Below are 20,256 nucleotides of genomic sequence, written 5' to 3' on the forward strand. Positions count from 1 at the left end.
ACATTATCGAGTATTAATACTGTCTCAAAAAAACGGGATCATTGATCGATGAAATCCTCATTTGGTAAATCAGCAGGCAGAGATGGCAGAGGGAGAGGAAGTTCTAAGTCTGCATTATGCAAATCAGTAGGCAGGGTTTTGTCCCGTGACTCCGTGACAGCATCCCATGCAAACGCAACATTGTTTCAAATATGGACGATTCGGTTTTTGAGATGACTGGCGTTGGTCAAAAAAAGCATCCTAAGCCATGAAGAGCAATTCACCGATAAATCTGTTCAGCCACAAACCATATGAAGGATTACGCAACTTTGCAACTCCACAAGCGCGACAACTGCTAAAGAAAAGTCAAGCTGAGCAACACACTCATAAAACCGTCGCTAATTTGAGCATACGCGCACTGTACCACTGGCAAAACAAGTAAACGTTGGCGAGACATCTTTGCAAGCGGGTCGAGTAAGAGTGGGCCAGATGTACGATTATGCGCCCAACATTCAGTTCTTACATGCTCATACTTTGCATCAAAGCTACATTTGCAACTATTTCACATGTGCTGGAACGGTTGAGAAACTGTTAGAATTGATTGCGGTTGCATTTGTAGTCACTTCAAATGTTTTTGCAATCACAGTGATAACAACTGTATATTTATGACTGTTTATGACCGATCTGTTAAAAAACGTCCACGAACTACATATTCCAGGGTGACATATGCGGCATAATTACCAAATATCAAATATATACATACATATAAAAAAAAAAAATGTCATTGCATGCTCCACATCAAACTGCAGTTATCTCTCATTAGGGAGAAACTGGATGAAATAAATGGTCAGGAATAAGATCAATGAAAACGCACTTTGTAGCCTTGTCATAATTTCAAGTTCTTCATTGTTAAATATTGCCGTAGAATATCATTGTACAATGTTTTGTGGTCGATCTTTGAAGCAATTTGCAGAGCCCTTGATCAGATCAATAGAGGTTTTTTTTTTCAATAATAAAGATTTTTTTCAAGCTCATATCATCCACCCCTACTCTGGTATGAAATATGAGGTGATATATTTCATGTAAATGCCACACATTGGTCTGATGTTGACATTTTTCTCTTCATCAAAAAAATAATAATAACACTGTAATATATGGTTAGTATGCAAAAGCTTCCTCGAGCACATCGCTGCACAACCATTTTATCAGGTACATAGACGACCTGCAGTGAGAGTCCACAGAATTACTACTGCGACCCCTAGACCACCATCACCAGGAGCCGCAGTGTGTCGAGCGCTCTGCCCTGCCCCTTCTTGAACCAGCGACCTCTTATTCAGCAGTGTGATAACAGTCGCTTTATCTGACCAGCCTCTTGAGCGTCCAAAAGAGAGGACATGAAATCGAGTTTTAGTTGGAATGAGAGCTCTTTGAGGGTCAATATTACACACCTTCAGACTCGCGGTGATGGCAAAAATCAATGCTGATGATTGCAGCTCATCCACTGCTGTAATGGTAATCCACAAGGAAAACACTTAGTCATCATGTACAGTATGCTAAATAACCGCAGTCATTTACCATCCACGCCTTTCCATGAAACAGCCGTGTAACGAGAAATAAAGCAAGGCACTTGTGACACGCTGTCTCCATTCATGCTGCTTGATCATCCCTACAATACATGACACACTACACTAACTGTCGCGTTATTCAGGAGCAGAAGGAGCTCTCTGGGTTAGGTTGTATCAAATCTGAATATGGCACCCAGTGAGGGTTCCATCCAATGCATTGCATTATTTGTTTATCCTAACATACTTGTGAAAGTACACGTTTTGAAGCATATCCTACCCCAGGCAAAAAAAAAAAAAAGTTAAAAATCGAGATGATATACAGATGCGATACCTAAATGATACAGGTGGTGGTATAATAAACCGTTTCACGTCCGTGCATGTATTTGTGTGCATGTCTTGCTCATGACTAGACGGCCTGAGGGATGTTATGCAAATGAGGCCAGCTGTTTGCTACATTGGCAGACACTGCTACATTTCAGAGAATAGCAAGTCGCCATGCTCCGCTGTTGCCACGATGCCTCGCCTATTCAGTGAAGACATTTCCAAATACTTTTATTACATACCAAAGATTCTCGACATGTTTTCCTCAGAGTGCAGTGCTCCCTCGCTACTTTGCTGTTCAGTTAGTGAGGCTTCACTCCATCGCGGATTTTCATTTGTGACCAGAACTTCATGTATTGCTATTTTGGCATATTTTCTTGCTAATTTTCTCTCTTCCAGTAAAAACGTTTTTTTTTGTTTTGTTTTTTTTGGGTGGGGGGTTGCTTTTCCAAACCCGAGACCGTAAAAAACAGCTCGTCACGATAATCAGCAGCTCGGTATTCATTCTACATTTTGCATTTTGAAAGTTACATTTATTAAGCATAACAAGTTTTTAGTAGGGGCGGAACCGTGTGGGGGTGTAAATCCCCCTCCCACTAAATAACAAAAAAATAAATAAATAAACAAATAAATAAAGCTCAACCTCTACTTTGTGGAAATTCATTTACTGCGGGGGATCTTGGAATGTATCACCCGCGAAAAGTGAGGGACCACTGCATTTCCGTTTGTGTTGTTACAGTAATGAACAGGCTGTGTTTGAGGTGTCTTCCTGACAGAGTGTGGATTTCCTCGTTCCTCATGTAGTGTGTCTTGAGATAACCATTTCAGGTGCCATATAAGTTCATGCCAAGGATCTTGAACCGTAGTTTTTCATGAACAATGCCCCAGTTGATATTCCGTCTCCACAGTCAGTCATTGAATCAGTTGGTATGTGTATGCAAAATGCTGAAAACATAAAACATGATGAAACCTCAAAATCCTTCTCCCAAATAGTAATGTGGGCTTAATTAAAAAGCAACTCATTTATGTTCTCGACAGTCATATAAATGGAGGGGTTCGTTTATTTGACCGAAAAAAGAGACGTATCATCATTGATGTTACTGATATAGAAACTTGAATCAAAATGCACTGTTATTGGATGACGAATGCCATCATAATTGATTGTTTGGTGTTTTGGGAGAGAAGCGAGTACATTTATTTCCTGCCGCTAATAACACCGTCGCCACTTAAAAGGAATTATGACCTCAGCGGACAGGAAGAGAAGCGGCCTCGCCGGTGAAGTTTTTAAGAGCACACTGTGAGTTTATCGGAGCTTTTCAAAGATAAGAGCAGCGGAGTGAATTAAAACAGTAAAGTTGTGGCCCACAGAAGAGTCAGCTGGCAGATGATAAAACATTCTGTGGAGCTGCAGAGTGTGGATGATAACTCTCAGAAGGCCGGCCTCTTAAAGTGACCTCTTTTTCACATTACACAAACTCATTTGATCCATCGCTAGCATAAAAATATTGATCACTCCAGTGAGCAGACTGTTACGGAGAGTGAAAACTAACATCTGCAATTTCATCACTGCCATAGCAGTAATCATTTTAATGAAAGGAAATCATCGTTTATCAATAAATCAGAACACGCTGTTATAAATTGCTGCCTCCACGTGCTTGAGAAAATGTGTCCATCCATCCATTTTCCGAGCACATTTTATGAAAACGTGCCCAAAAAACACCCAAAATAAAGAAATGAGAAGACATGCCTTTTGAGCTGATGTACATGATTTCCCGACTTCAGCATATCTCTTTACATCGTACACACTTGCATGGCTTCCAATTGTAAAAAAAAAAAAAAAAACTCTACGGACGTTGTCAATGATCTGTGTGTGTGAGTGTGTTTAGGCCCAATCATTGAATAGAAAGAATTATTTGGCCAAAAGGCGTCTTCTGCAAATAGCATCGGATTGAAAGTTATTTACATGATAGAGATTCAAACAAGCCTTTATTATTAATTACTTTCTTTATTTTTTTTTTTATATGAGATGCCATTTTGTTTTATCAGACAGAAGTGTCATAGGAATGCTTTTATTTCAAGCAAAAAAAAAAAAAAAAAAGGGAGGGCATAAATGGAAGCCTACTCTGTGAGCAGAATATATTTTGTTGCCGTCGCCTTATGCTGATTACTGACTGGAGGTCTAAGTCCATCCTGCTTCTTATTTACCGCTACATTAGTGGCGAGGCACCGTGTGCGCGTTTACACATGACAGACAGAAATGCCACAGCGGGTCTTCAAATCAGTGTGAAATTACATCAGCTCTATTCTTTGAACTACTTTGAAATGGAAACCTGTCACAGCACTGTTGCAAATGTCACCTGTCAGCTCAGAGTTTACTTTCTTGCCGCTTCACCCACAGGTCTAAATATGCTTGACTGTTGTTTATCCGTATATTTCAGACAAACGTCAGTAACAGAGCAGTGACCTGTGTTTCGGTGAAGCATCAATGTCTTTGACAGCATTTTTATCCCTCCGGGTTTACGAGATGTTGCCTTTCTTTGCTCATTTGAAACAAAAGATCAGAGAGATTTCAGTATCTGGAAAGTATTTTTTACCCAATGCTATATAGGCCCTATATAACAGTGACCCTATTAGGGTCTCATTTTCTTACTTTCTTTTTTTTTTTACAGCTTATTGATTAACAAGCGTTTCCTCGTGCTGTTTGTTCCCCGCTCCCATCAGCCTCACATGGAAGACAATGTTAGGAGCTAGCCGCTGAAGAAAGCAGAGCAATTAAATTCAGATATTTCCCTTAGGAGATGGTAGAAAGCAAATCAGGTCTTATATTCACCAGGCGGATGCAGAATTGACTAACATGAACATTATGTTGTTCTGTGCCTTCTGGAGGAATACCGACCCTTCTGTGTGCTGCCAATTTTGCCTTAAATATAAAAGAAAATGCAAAAGCTGCTATTGCCAAACAGTATACAGTACTACTAAAGTGCCGACATATAGAGCATGTGTACCAACCATTTCATAGAATTTTATGACAACATAGTAAATACTACTATGAATTGATATTGTACTGTGAAAATTATAAACATATTCAGATTTAAATTGTTGTTGGCCAATGTGCGTGTGGGTGTTTTGCACCCGTATGTGCATTGTAAATGTGTGTCTAGGAGTAGCTTTAAGTTTACTGTAACCGTATGAGGAAAAGATCAATAATGCTATCAATCTCCCGCTCTAACACTCACATATACACTTGTGCGCACACAGATACACCCCCGCTCCCCCACCCGGGAACAAAAGGCGCAAATCGATAATTCTATAGTGCTAACAGAAAGCTTCCACAGCATCGTGAAGTCTTTCGGCTTACTTGCACAAACACACGCATACAAGTCCGATATTGATTATCTTAAACTATTTCATGGCACATGAACTCATTTGGAAACTGTTTCATGCAAAATCAATGATGGTGATTTACTGGTCTGTATTTGTAGTCCTTAGGGGTTATTTTGTTGGTTTTTACACTCATGAAGCTGGTGTTGCTGTTTACGCTCAAAGCCAACTTTGACATTGTCAATGCGTGGACTGAAGTAATTGTTTCCCCCTGAGACAGATGTTTGCGTTATGTGTGGAAATGAATGGAGAAAGAGATGTTTACAATGTGTGTAAGCATGAATAGACAAACCGCTACGTAAAAATGTGCACGGAAAGGACAGAAAATTTTACATTGTGTGTTTATGTGAATAAACAAAGTCATACTGTGACAACTTCATCCCCACAAAGAAATATTTCACCTTTTACCTATTTAACCATGACACTGTTTAGTGAGAGAGACAGCATGGCTCAGGTTTCTCTCCTGTTTGTAAGGAACTGATGTGGGATGGCAAAGTGGGTATTCTTCGGCTTTGGATGTTGTATCAGAGGCACGGAGTGGAAAGCCGTGATTAAAATGAGAAGTTTGACACCCAGGACTCGCTGCCCGCGTCCCTTTGAGTTGAAGGCAATTATCAATGTCCCCCGATGTTGGTGCTGACGTAGGCGCTCAGTTAGTTGTCCGAATCTACTTTGATGGCAATGTTCTGTTCTACTTCAACACTTGTCTTCAGGCTAAATGTGAATAAAGTCTGACTTGTGCCGTTTTGCCTCTGATGCACCAATTAGAGGAGAAGATAATGTGAAAGGGGCCGACGTCTCAATCAGTGTCAAGTTCTCAGTTGCAGTAGAAGCAAACGGCTTCAAAAGTACACTCTACGAAATCTTGAATAAACATTCCATAAATGCTAACACAACTTCAAGTCTGTGTACTTCGCATCGCAAAAAAAAAAAATAAAAAATGGATACAAAACACCCCCATGAGATAAAACTTTGAGGAAACAAAAGTTTGACAAAGTTGTATTTACGTTCTAAAGCAGGGGTGCCCAAACTTTTTGGACCGAAGATCGACTTTTTGACCAACCAACCTCCCGCAATCGACCCGTTACCGCGCACGCACACGCACATACACACGCTTGCCATGATGAGCACCAGCCTGACAGGGAGGCATGCGACCCAGCTTTCGCAGCCTGTTAACGATTGTAGCTCACACATACCATTTTAAAGTGCTTCCCTCGGCCCTCTAGATTCCTATTCTTTGCCCGTGCTGGCGGTGAATTGTACACGAAATAAACTCTGAATGAGAATAATGATAACGACAAAAGATAGAGCGCAACAGCTCTGATCACAAGCTGCAATTGCAAACTGCTGAGCGCTAACAACTTCCGGTGACGCAGGTCGCGCGCCACCGTAGGTTAAAGATTTACCTGCTTTATTTTATTTTTTTAATCGTTTTTGTGAAAATGAGACTGATAGGATGATTAGGGTGCAGTGTACATTAACACAAAAAATATATTACTAACATGCACAAAGACACACAAATGGTTGTTTGTTTTTTTTCTCCTCAACACCCCTCGCGATCGACTTGGGACCAGTCCGTGATCTACCGATCGATCGTGATCGACGTAATGGGCACCCCTGTTCTAAAGTGTTTTGTTTTTTTTGTTTTTGTCACAATGACAACAAATTGGATCCGATTTTGTTTTCAAAACCTCATAATAAAATTAAAAAAAAAATAACATACTACTCTGGAAAAACATTTCCTGTCTATACATCAACTTTTCAGGGGAAAACAAGAGCAACAACAAATCTTGAGCTCCTGGATCTTTCATCAAAAATGTTGCCATGCCTATAGTTTGTCTCCCGAAGGCTTTTTTTTTTCTTTGTAGAAAGAAATGTAAAGGTCGTTAACAGCATGCACTGACATGCGGGTGCAAAACTATAAAAGAAGCATCTTGCGTTTGATTGGTTTCAGGTGCTGTCGTTATAGTCCTCTATAATAAAGTCTCGAGGATAAAGTTTATTTTAATTCCTCTGTCTCCCCACATCTGACTGCTTTTCTCCTTTTCAGCGCCATATGCTCCAAGCTCCATCTCGGGCTCATTTAGAAAGCAATGCACATGCACACCAGCTCCATCAAAGCAAAGGAACAGCTGCTACATTCGATAGGGATGACTACTCTCCTGTCACATAGTACACGCGCACGCACGCACGCACACACGCACGCACAGCACCTAGCTGGATGTTTCATGCTGTTTTGAAAAGGCAAGTGAGAGAGATAAAGATGGAGGGCAAGATGGAGTAAGAGAGTCAGAGAGAGCAGACTGGACGGAGTTTGATATGGTCCAATTTATTTGACAATACAATTGTGTCCAATTATATTCAATCTGTAGCCGCCACGTATAAAGTACCAGAAGTACAACTCAATTTGAACAAGAACAAGAGCTACAGGACGTATGAGGTGCAAGATTTAGTGGTGGACTTATGCAAGGGACTATTTTCAGGGCAAAGAATACACATTGATGAACGGGTAATCGTATCAAATCCTTCGCCCTGGCCATTCAAATTGAATCAATGAAATCATTGATAAAAGGGAAGTCCCGATCCCGTCATTTGATCAGACTCAAGGTCAGATCATGTGGTTTTCAGGTGATCGCGGCTCAGGGAAAAAAGAACATTTTCTGAAATGTTATAGGTCACACAGTGACCAAATAATCCAAAACCACACATATATTGCTAAATGGAGCAGTAATAGCTTGAGCTTTTATACTACACAATGTTCCATTTTGAATTTTTGGGGCGAGCAGAGGTGAAAGTGTTTACGGCAACAAGGAGACACGAACTATGGGCAAACAAACACTCAGCGTAAGGCAAAAAGATACTTCTGTGGTACTTCTAGCCTGAGTCTGCCTTGCCTGATAAAAAGCCGCCTCACTGAATGGCATACGAGTTGAGAGAGCAACAGGCATGTTAACAATTGTGACACGTCCAAACAATGGAACTTTAAATAGAAGTTTAATGAGGGTCGATTATTTGACGACGAGCAAGCTTGTTCCCCACTGGTTGCATTTCATGAAGTCATGAATAAACAGCCGAAGTCACGCACACCCTCTAACTACGGAGCTGCATGGACTCGACATTTTAGCCTGCACACACCAATAACTAGACATTTACATGTATGGTTTACAATTAGATCAATCAAATGCACTCAAAGAGAGAAATCCCTCATTCTCATGCTTCTTTGTATATAGGCCATTCCACGAACTGGTGACATTTGGGCCCTCAGGAAATGAAATGTATAAGTGCACGACACAATTACATGAAAATACATTTTTATCAAGCGCCATCAGTATTTTGTCCAAGACCATTTATGAGTATCTTGCATATGCCAGCATTGGCTCATTTTGCAGGCAATATCCCCAAATAATGTATATATATCCATTCTGTGGGTGACAGAAAATTAGCCCTGAGTTTACCGCCCTATACCACATTCTGAACAGCATCAGCAGTATAAAAAAAATGGATGGAATATTTTAGACCTTAAGCAAGTCCTCCATATTCTTGTTGATGTCCTTGGCTGATGATGCAAAGTTGATTTCAAACTTTTGACTAAACATCATCGATGCCATTGACCACATTGGACAAATGTATCTGCTAAACGAATCTACGGAGTGTAATGAAATGGAAGCGTTGTTGTTTCCTTACCTCCGCGGTGTGGCTCAGACTCAGTTTTGGCAGTTTATTCTTCATGTTCCCAGAGTTTCCACCGTACGGTTGACCACAGTTGAACCCCTCTGGGGCCGCGAGAAGTGGCTTTAATTGAGGAGAGTCGATAGGTGCCTGGTCCTGGCCATCCATTGGGCGAACGTAAGCCGTTGGCTTCTGCTGCACTGCAATCGACTTCCCTGATAGGCCACCAAGTGGGAATGTAGATGTGGGAGTGGTGAGACCAGGTACAGGTGCTGACAAAAGTGATGTGGAGGCCAGCGGGGAGGAGGACGCGGAGAGGTGGGAGCTCGGTTCCGTTTCTGACGGGGAGCCGGACGATTTGCAATGACTAGCATCCATGGTCGAAGATCGAAAATGTCCACCATCTGTGGGTGTGAGAAAAAAAACAAAGACAAGGTCATATCGAGCTGTTCTGTGCTCTTGAAATCGAATCAGACATCCAAAGCTTCTTACTGAAATTCGATAATTGATGATTAAACACACAAATATTTGTCCACAGCACAAGACTCATGCTTTAAGTACACATTACCACCGACTTTTCGGAGCCTTTTTCACGTGGCAACGGAACTGGAAACTAAAGGAGACAAACTGCTCTCCCAAGGGTTTAAATAGATGAAAAATTCAAGACAAATGTTCAGTGGCCCAAAGTTTTTGGGAAGTTTTGTCTGCTCTAATTGAGTCTTACTCCTTTTTTTTCTGTCTTCAGGCTAAGCTGTGCCAATCAAACTGCTATTGAAACTTAATACGGGGTTGTATCAATCTCTTCCTTGAACTTCAAAGATGGAATGGGAATATGTATGGACTGAGATTTCCGAAAACTATTCCACACAACGTTAAAAGACCAAATATAATCTGTAGCCTCAAAAAAAAACAAAATAACAACTGCAGCCTGTACATGTCCGGCAACAAAATGTGTCCAACCAAGTTTTTTAAAATTGCCGTAGACATCATTACCTCAGTCAGCACCTATTTTTCATTTTTGTTTATCTTTTGCCTTTTCACCATCCTACTGTACTGTGTCATTTACTGTTCATCCAATTAATTGGGCTCTTGATAAGTCAACCAATTCAACATCGCACTAAGGCAGGCGCCAAGTAAGACAATGATTACTATGGTGACACATTAACTGCTAATTATTTCTCATTTTCTTATTTTATGAATTCGCTTGCTGCTCAATATGTAAACATTTTGGGGGGGAATAGAGACAAACAATTTTTTTTTTTTGATTGTCGACATACCTGTGACAGGAAGCGTCTTAGCGGGGTGTGAAGAATGCCCTCTCCTCGAGGAGGTGGAGGAAGAGGATGAAGATGACGAGGAAGGGCTCAAATCTTTTTTTAAACCCAATTCATCTTTCAGTGAGCTGAAAAGCTCCTCATGCCTTTGGAATTGATGTTCTTCAAACATTGAGACTTTCCCCCTTCCATTTGCAGCTCCGGGAGCCTGACCTTGGCCTTGCCCCATCCCCAGAGGGAGGCCCGTTGTTGGGGTGCTCTGCGCATGGCCTCCCTTTCCCCACTCCATGGAGCTCCTGGACTTTTTGGAATTCTGATGTGGAAATGACTGCACACTCGATGACGTTGTTGTTGACGCAGGAGGTTGCGTGGAATTTGAGGATGCCGAGGACGCACTTGCATTTTTTGTTTCCTCGCCTCCCTCCACTCCTCCCCCCTGTGCTCCTGTGCCCCCATTCGGGGTCTCATTGAAAAGCTGCGACTCCATTGCGGATCTCTCACTCGCTGATGTGGTCGGCGTTTGCATGCTGTTGTTGCTGCCACTGCTGCCTTTGGGGATTCCCACTAAGTGGCTCTGGTTCGAATGGCTGGTTAACAGGTCTTTCATTTCTTCATAGGAGCCAAGCGTGTTCTGGACCCGATTTGCCAACGCGTCACCTTTATTAGTCTGAAAGAAATGTAGAGGAGACAGGAGGGAGAAAAAGTGACAGACAGGAGTATTAATTAAGTTTCCATCTTTCTGTTTTATTTCGAAGCACTTGATGAAAAGCCCTCTTTACGCATTCAGAGAGGAACAGGAAGAGATGAATTGGTTGACCACTGACCAGGCATCCGGACAAGATGATTAATTAAACACATGCCATCCTTAAGAGGGTCCAGTCCGGGCTGGAGCAGTAAAACTAATGGAGCAGGAATCATTATTAGCCTGACCTCCGCTTCTCAAGAAATCATCGCGAGGAGGACAGTCTGGCTTCGACTGATTTATGATCCAAAAGCCCCTTTAGCTGTTATGTGCTCATGCTGAGATGTTCCCCGGAATAGTTAAGAGTCTTTGACAGGTTCTTTAATGATGAAACCACACCATTTCATCATTCGCCGTTTCAGCTCGAGATCCTTTCCGAAAGGCGAAGACGTAAAGAGCGGTGGTTGTTCCCTAATTCCCTCGTGTGTCTTCTCAACCACATGTTGCAGATATTAATCATGAGCCAAAAATGAACACATCTACGGTACCTGTCAATAATTCAATGAAGACATGGACAAATGGCAGACAACCCAAAAATAAATACAAATAAAGAGGAAATTTGTTGATAATGACTCGAGTGAAACTATTGGTGTCACGCTTTAATTTGCTCAACGGGTTGAAGCATTCGTCACTAGAATTGTACTTTTGTGCGTGTGTGTCGGTTTTGTTTCTGTCAACAATCATGCAGAGTAATAATAGGCAATGATCCACGGAGAGATCTTGCTGAGCTGGGAATTCTGCAAGAGTGCGTTTTATAAAGCTTGCAGGCTTGAAGATTATCCCCACTATTGATTTGCTTTAAATGAGTGCAATTTAATCATTGGATGATAATTACAACTGCAAAGTATTATTGCTGCCTTTGACTGTCAGGGATGGTTTCAGTTCTGCCCTCAGTCATGGATCACTGAAGTGCCGGTTAACTACACATCAATTATGCTGTGATTTAGTTTGTGGATTATTTCAGTTACTTTGTCAATTCATTGTCCAATAAATGAGACAAAGAGGTCAGACGTTCCTCATATAGCAAATTCTGTCGGACAATATAAATTTGGAATCTGATTTGTGCACCCTGTGAAAGTTAAAGTGATGTATGGAGCAAATAAAAAGGAAATGTGTGAGTTTAAATAAATCAATAAGCAAATGAGCCTAATACATTGGTAAGAAAATCACTCTACAGAAAATGGAAGATACCACATAAAAGAAGAGGAAGAACTCATCTATGTATAGTAGTATATGTACACGTCTTCTGGTTAATGAGACACATGTAATAAAGTTTTGTTCGTTTTTTTTTTTTTTTACTCGACGCAATGGGGCCCTACTTTCATGGCCAGCGCAAGCCTAGTGCAGAGCACGGTCTAACTTTCGTGATTGTGGTATTTTTGCAGACGCGCACAGTTAGAAAAAAGAATGTGTGGCGTTTTTGGAGTGAACAAAAGTTTACTTCCTGGCCACTCATTCCCTTTAAATTCAGTGCAAGAGAAGCACACGGTTTACACGGCGGACGTATAAACAGATTCGGTGGAGGGGATCGACTTGTGCCAATTTTTTTATTTTTTTATAAGGAACTGCAAGAACTCCATTTGCGGATGATGTAATAAATAACTTTCATATATTGTGTCATTTTGCACTGAAACAAAGCAGTAGGACTCTCAAATGTTTTTATACTTTCAAAAGTCTTACATTTGTATTCAAATCTCAACAAATCTATCCATCCGTTATCTGATCTGGTCGTGGGCGTGCTGGAGCCTATCCCAGCCGTCTTTGGGCAGCAGGCGGGGTACACCCTGAACTGGTTGCCAGCCAATCGCAGGCCAAACAAATGTATATATTTTTTATACACACACACTTGCACGAAACAAACAATTGCGAGCTGAAGTTAGCGGCGAATAAATTAGCATGTGTCTTCTCCATCTCCAGCTCATGAATAAAAATCTTGTGGCTGAAGAGGATGAGAAAACAGGATGGATGAGAATTCACAAAGAGGCAAATGGAAAACAGAGACAGGGATGAATACCTGGATTTGTGTAAATGTCTGCTCGCTCGCACGCGCGCGCGTGTGGCTGTGTGTGTGTGTGTGTGTGTGTGTGTGTGTGTGTGTGTGTGTGTGTGTGTGTGTGTGTGACAAGCTCACCCCAAAATAACTGCCAACAAAATATGGCTCTTTAACAGGATTAGCGAGGGGATTAGCTAATAGCTGACAGAGTCAAAGTAAATGAGAAAGTCAGACAGTGACAGACACCCAACTGATATGAAGGCAGAGTGATGGAGGAAAAAAATGAAAAAAAAAAAAAAACGACTGAGAAGAAAGTTTTCTATAAATCCCTGGTGATAAGGAAGAGATATAAATCTCGAAGGTTCCCCACGCACTGAGCCAGAGTGGGATGTGAGATTGAGGAGTCCCTATTACTGTATGTATCTGTAAAGCAACACCTTCAGTAAAAACTGAAATCTTCAGCGAGACAAATAAATCAGCAGAGCCAAGGAGCAGAGGATGCCAGAACCATTTGTCATGAGTCACAGCAGTAAGAGCTGAGCAACAGCGAGGGCATGTACTGTATGGAGGAGGGACGCAGGAATATGAAGCAAATAAACATAAACCCCTGCGGATGGTCAAGTCAGCGTTTCGGCCTCAAGGCTAACAAAATGCCCCATCCATCACATTTTCTCCAAAATGGTCACAGCTTTAGGTTGACCTGCGCAGCTCAAGAGTTGCACCAATAGCTCAAGTTTCATTTCAACTGTCTTTGAGAAAATGGGTTTGAATTCACAAATGTGTGTCGGATACAGTGACGTACAACTGTATTGAATCATACTGAGAGGTGTTTCTAACAATTCATTTGTCAATTTATGCATCATAAGATCGAATAGAAACACAACAGTGTCACCTTTTGATGTTCTCGCAACGCAGGTTCGCTGTCCAACACTTTGAATGCCTCTTATTTAAGTCAATTCTGAAATGCACTAAAATTCACTTCCCATTTGTTTGTTTGGTTGGTTTCGAATGCAAATAATCTCATATCGGTATTTAACATAGTGCAACTCTTGGGAATAGACTGTAGTTCAAATGTACAGAAAAATCTTAATGTCATGAAACGTAGTTTTTCAGATGCAACTTTATAAATCCAATGTGAGCCGTGTTGCCCTCTTCGTTTTTGAAAGAAAAGGCTTTCTCGTGGAAGATCTTAGAAGGAAGTGACTTTTTAAAACTGTCGTAATAGAAAACACTTGTTCAGTGTAGAGGCGACTCCTCACTCAACATTGATGGGCAGCAGCAAATTGGATCTTCAAGACCATTGCTTAAAATGTCTTTATTCCTTGGTGAATTGTAAAGAAAACATACATCTTAATTCTAAAGCCCATCAAATTTAGGGGCTCTTAGTATTGCTTTGAAAAATATTTTTTTTAATGTACATGGGTGAGTTTATACTTTGTAGTTAATTGTGTTCAATATGTTTTCAAAGCAGTATGTTGAATTCATAATATAATAGAAGTGTGAGTAAAACACTGTTAATGAAAATCCATTCCATGGTCAAACTGCGGCCATCATTTTAACATTCGGTGCTTTGAGAGAATTATGAAGATGAAAGGCTATTTCATCGACCCATTTTTGCATACTGCTTATCCTCATTAAAGTTACAGGTGATCTGAGTGAGCGTGCTCGCTACTGGCGGGACGCACATTCAAACTGACGGTTTTGCTGCCGACAGAAACATGCACCACCTGTCTTGTGTGTTTGTTCGCGGGGCTGAATACAAGCAGGGTTGCTTCCATTGACTAAATACAAAAACACTGTGCACTTCCTCAACAGTCGGCATTCCCCTACATAGTTGTGTGAGGTTTACCCTGAACGTTCTTCTTTGAACTTCTCTCCTCGCTGCTTGCCTGCCTTAGATAAAGTCCATATTCAGAATAAGAAAAAGTTCCACTTTTGCAGCATACTCTACAGTAGTATACCAAGTGTTGCTACTCATCTGAGGTCATAGCCGTCTAATTTTAACAGGCCAGGCCAGATAAATAAATGATATCTTTTATCTTGATAGGTTAGAGGGGGCGATCTTTTTTTTTCCTCGCGTTCTCATTGTTGTTCAATCATTTAACCTTTTCAGAAGTGATGAAATGGTGTGTCGCCCAATCATTCTCTCCCATACAACCATATCCTGACCTGAACTGAGCACTAATAATGACTTGAAAACAATTAATGGAAACCTGAAGGCATTCTCATTATCGGTGTAACCGCTCATGTGGCACCCTCAAAAATCAACCTTGATCAATTTCTAATACAGAGCCCGCTCTGTTTCTCATGTGTTCTGACAAGCACACGTGCGCATTTTGTCAAGATTCAAAGCCAGCATGTCCCAAGGTCGACACTCTTGGCGGCAAAATAAAGTGAAGTGCTTAGCTGCAGAGAATGAGAGTCAAATCTTCAGAATCCATTTTATACACAGGGGGCAGTGGGTGGCCGTGGACTTGGATGCATGACTCAACACATTCTGAGTGTCTCGAAGGTGCGGAGAATCTTATGCTTGAGCGTACAACAGTTGGCCACAGGGGAAAACAGTGAAAATAGAAGCCTATAATGATCTACTTTAAGGCCATTACTGGCTTTATTTTGCATTAACTTTCAGGTAAGTTCAGCTTGGAGTATACAAAGTATAGAATAGTAAGTTTAGTCAGAGGTTTGCAATAATATTTAGCTGATTGGCTTGAATCACAAAGCCATCCTCATTAGTTAAGATCTTGTAAAACAATCCTATTGACCTAAATGAAAGGCTCATGTCAAGCATGTCCAGTTGTTCTTGTCTAAAACTCAATCAAATGTTAACAGCTGGTATAAAACTTTCTAGTTAGCGACAGCCTGAGACCACGTAGCATCCAGAAAGTAACTGTGCATGAGGTGGAAAATACTTTACATCATTTAACGTCTTTAACTTTCTGTCCAAAAGTAACTTTTTCACTTTGGGGGAAGTCCATTTTCCAAGATTAAATAATAATAATAATAAGAAGAAGAAGAAGAAGGCCAATAAATAATCTTGCTTCAAAATAACCCTTTCATTTTATACAGGTATATAATATCCCTTCAGGTGGCCGGGGGTTTTGCTCAAACTAATGCTGTCTTGGTTTAACATCTGTCCACACACACAGTTACTGACCAGCTACGCCAAGTAGCCTGCACCTCCGCCTTCTTGGCTCGTATTGGAAGCTGGCTGTGCTGTACGAGTCCCGGTGCCCACAGACGGCATTGATTTTTTTTTTTTTTTTTGTCCTGCATTGTTTGTCACTTTTTACCTGGTATGTATGTGAGGAGGTAGCACATTCTCAAAGCCATCTGGCTCTGGTGTAGCTGTACAGATTCACCCCAATCTACGCAACCTATATTGACACGGGAGAATAGCCCAACTCACATTCGGCATGACCGCGGTATATCTTTTTTCCTCCTTTCGCAAGTGCTTTGTGAGTCTCATCAACAAAGGAGCTACTGTATTTCCGTGTCAGTTCAAACAATACGTCTGCCTGCGAGTTGCTTCTATGATTGGCTGTATCTGCACGGCCGGAAGTTAAAGCTATTTTCAATTAAATAGATGTGTAAATTAAATTCAGAAAAAAAACTGGTTGTTAAAAGCCTAGTAAAATGATGTTTAATTATTGAATAATTAAAGTCTTATTTTTTTATGCTCGTGGAAAAATTGCAATTATGAGTAGCAATACATCACTTTCACACCACCCCTGGTTGGGAATGTCAAATCTATCGCTTAAACTGTAATATTTATAGAATTCATTGTTTATGTTTTATTTACATAATTAATCAACAGTTTCCCAAACATGAATTCAGTACTATGACTGTAATCCAAAACTATGGAGGGTCCAATCAGTCACTCTTACTTACTTTGTAAGGTTCCCCAAACAGGTTGAATCCAGTGGAGAACAAATCTTCATCCTGCTGTACCTCCTGGGTCCTCCTCTCCCATTCTCTCCTTTTGAGGACACTGCGCTCTGACTCCAAATGGCTAAAAGGAAACCAAGAGAAAAACTCATTAGTGTTGCCCGCTGAGAACAATCCACTGGCAGAAACGACTGCCTTTTTATGTCTGACGTGTGGACAATACTGAGCACCAACGATGGCAAATAAAAGCATGATAGCCTATAGACGATGCCCCAACCAGTCATTTCTGACCTCAAAAAACAGAAAACCGACATATAGAGATCCATTCATACACTCAATTTCCACAGAGCAACGTGCAGTAACTTAAAGATATACTTTAGTTATGCTGTTGCTCGAAGTTGAATGGCATGAAAATGAGACTTTCATTTATTTTATGTTTGTGGGTTTTTTTTCCTTTTTCCCCGGGTCGGAGCAACATGCTTGGCGGGCCTGACCTGGCCCCCGGGCCCCAAGTTGAACACCCATTATTCTATCGATTGTTCCATCGATTCATTGAATAATTGGATACCATTTCATTTTCTTTTTTTATGTACACTTACAACTGATGAAAACTTTTTTTTGAATGTATCCTTGATATTCTCATGAAATATACATTGATAAGCCATCGGGTGATATTTATTTCGGAATATTGTTTTTTGGAACTGCACGTCGGCCATTTTAGTGGATATCCTTGCAGCAGTGCTCAGTACTATCTTACGATTGTGTCTGCTGACATTTGTACCTCCACACAGAGCTCAAACAAGACTTTCACACACACGTGTCAACTTTGTTGGCTAAATATGATATGAAACTGCCGCTCCTCAGAGTTGTAGCCATGTGCTTGTCTTTTTTTGCTCTCTCCCATATACACGTGTCTCTTTCAATTCTCCTCAGTGCTCGTCAGCCAGCAGTTCTGAGTCTGAAAAATGCTACAAGATCTACAGCTGTATAAGAGTGACTATTTATCGTAAGTGTATCAAGCGCTGTAGCACAAAAAAATAGATATAATCATTCTTCCTCGAACAATATTAAGAGTGATCATTACAAAAGGGGCAATTCATTTTTTTTCATGACTGAGTGCCGTATGGTTTCAGATGGCCACTTTAATTCATTCATTCGTTTTTAACTTTAGTGGGATGTGGGTAAATTGGGTTTATAATCCTGTCGTGTTGATGACATAATGTACCGACTGAGCCATGTCCTCTCATGACATCGTTGATAAAATCAGAATTAAGTGTGCTTTTAATCAGTTGTTCTGGGAAGTTCTCTTTCTTGGCTTATAGCTCACCCCTGAGGGCTGCTGGGTATATGATTCATCATCGCTTCCTGTGTAAAACAGCCGGACGCATTAATTGAAACAGGCGATCTGTGGTGAATAGTTACCATGCTGATTGTTTCTCACATATGTCTGTTTTTAAGCAAAGCCTACCTTTTACGATGCTAACCCAAAACCTTTTTCAATCAGCTGCGGTCGAACAGTCCACAGAGAAATGTACGAGCGGCTCTTGGAGGTTTGAAGTGTGTGCGAACAAGCACACGCTACGTGCACGCCTCTGCCCTGTTGACCCAGGAAAGGGCATCTGTTTTACTCAATACACTGCACGGAGAGGAGACCGAGTGCCTAATTAGCCATCAACACAATTAAAAGAGACATTCTCTTTTCCTGCACAAGACCTCTCCTCCGACATTTAATCTCCCAGTAAGATGTGCGAGTGGGAGGGAAGAAGAATAGAGAGCGGCGACGGGAAGAGGGAGAAGGTGGTGGTGGTGGGGGGCGGGGGTCATATAGGCCCACGGGAAGGGAAAAAAAAAATACTTCCAGGGAAACCGACTGTTTTTTAAAAAGGAAAGAAAATAAGAGAATGATGAAAGACTGAGTAGAGGGATGAGGACAGGAAAGTAGGATGAGATGAAGGCATGGGCAAAACGTAACAGAGTAATGGGAATTCCAGGAAAATGATTGACAAATCTGCTTGTGTGTGTGTGCATGTGCGTGTGTGTGCGTGTGTGTGTGTGCATGTGCGCGCGTGTGTGTGTGTGTGAGAGAGAGAGAGACAGAGAGAGAGAGTGTGTTCATCATCTGTCTGTACACGGAGATAAGTGACAGCTCACTAAGTCACATGCCACAAATATACAGGACAAGCACCATACACGCACAAGAGATATGTATATCCATCACTGAGAAGATGAGATGAGCATCTTAACACACCACCGGCAATACAATGTATTAAAGATTCACTGTAATTCAGTTGCGATATAATTTGACAAAGTGTGAAAAACACAAAGGACGTTTGTTGCCATAACGTTAAATGTTGTGGATTGCATTCAAGAGCTGTAATCTGAAGAGGTGGCAGAGGCAGACCGCGATGTGTTTACATCGTGCCGCCCCTTCTTGTAAGTACTTCATTGTGTTGCGCAGGTCGATACGGCTATAAACAAACACTGTTAGCGGAAACCATTCCCAGGACTGAATATCGCCATATCTCCATGGAAAAAAAACAAAGAGATTGGAAATTGAAGAATAATTAGATATTCATTTTCATTGACAGTGTCTGGCATTAATTCAACAATAGTTTTATTTACTTTTTTTTTTTTTTGGTTGCACTTTGCAGTGGTGTTGAACTATAATACTATGAGCTATTTTGACTCTTGCATTGACAGGAAAATGTGTTGTTGAGTTTATGCAATGAGGTTTCATGGAATTTGGCCACTGAGAGCAGTAAGACGATTTGTGATGCAACAGAGGAGGGAGCAATAATGAATGAAATTATCGGACACCAATTAGTAAGTAATAAAAGCTGAAAGTCTTTCTTATCAATTACCGTGGAAAGAAAATCTATTTTCCCACTTGTAATGTCATTTGGTGCGCCGGTATTCTCAAATTATAATAGGTCAGTTGTGGACATTGCATCTTACATAATTATGAAGATGCATTAATGCTAATTGGTTATTTTTCCCCATGCCTGAGACACATAACAGCTTCCTGAGTCATTTTGCAGATCGCTGTCTATTGCTTCTTGACACACATTGGATTTTTTTTTTAAAACAAGTTATCTCTCAGTTGCAAGTACATTTATTTAATTTTGCTGGTTTTAGTTGAACCACATACTATGTTTTGTGAAACATTATGCTGATAACTGTAATGCTGGGCAAAAGAATATCTTGCAAAAAAAAAAAATATATATATATATTAGGGTGGTCCACATTTTCATGGCAAAAAAAAAAGTTTGTCGGATTCGTCGGGCCGGGTCGGAATTCTTGTCGATACTATGGTACAAGGTTCTGTGCAAAATTTCATTCCGATCTGATGATATTTTCCCGTCCCGCAAAGCGGCCAAAGTTTCCACCATAACAACTGGTCTCAATAGGGTGAACATGTGTATTTTAACCGTGTATTTTGCCATG

At 40.9% G+C, this 20,256-nt stretch overlaps 1 protein-coding gene across 1 annotated transcript in view; it reads right to left on the minus strand.

The window, feature by feature from the left end:
• The window catches only part of aff2 (AF4/FMR2 family, member 2), a 137,814-nt gene that overhangs the window by 72,259 nt on the left and 45,299 nt on the right, over window positions 1–20,256 (minus strand). The window contains exons 2-4 of the mRNA XM_019884114.1: window positions 16,816–16,936; window positions 10,193–10,856; window positions 8,931–9,319 (exon numbers count right to left, since the gene is read on the minus strand). Coding sequence (XP_019739673.1) covers window positions 8,931–9,319; window positions 10,193–10,856; window positions 16,816–16,936 — 1,174 coding nt within the window. The remainder of the gene's footprint in view (window positions 1–8,930; window positions 9,320–10,192; window positions 10,857–16,815; window positions 16,937–20,256) is intronic.

This window comes from Hippocampus comes, unplaced genomic scaffold (assembly GCF_001891065.2).
Source record: "Hippocampus comes isolate QL1 unplaced genomic scaffold, H_comes_QL1_v1.1 scaffold156, whole genome shotgun sequence".
Taxonomy (NCBI): domain Eukaryota; kingdom Metazoa; phylum Chordata; class Actinopteri; order Syngnathiformes; family Syngnathidae; genus Hippocampus; species Hippocampus comes.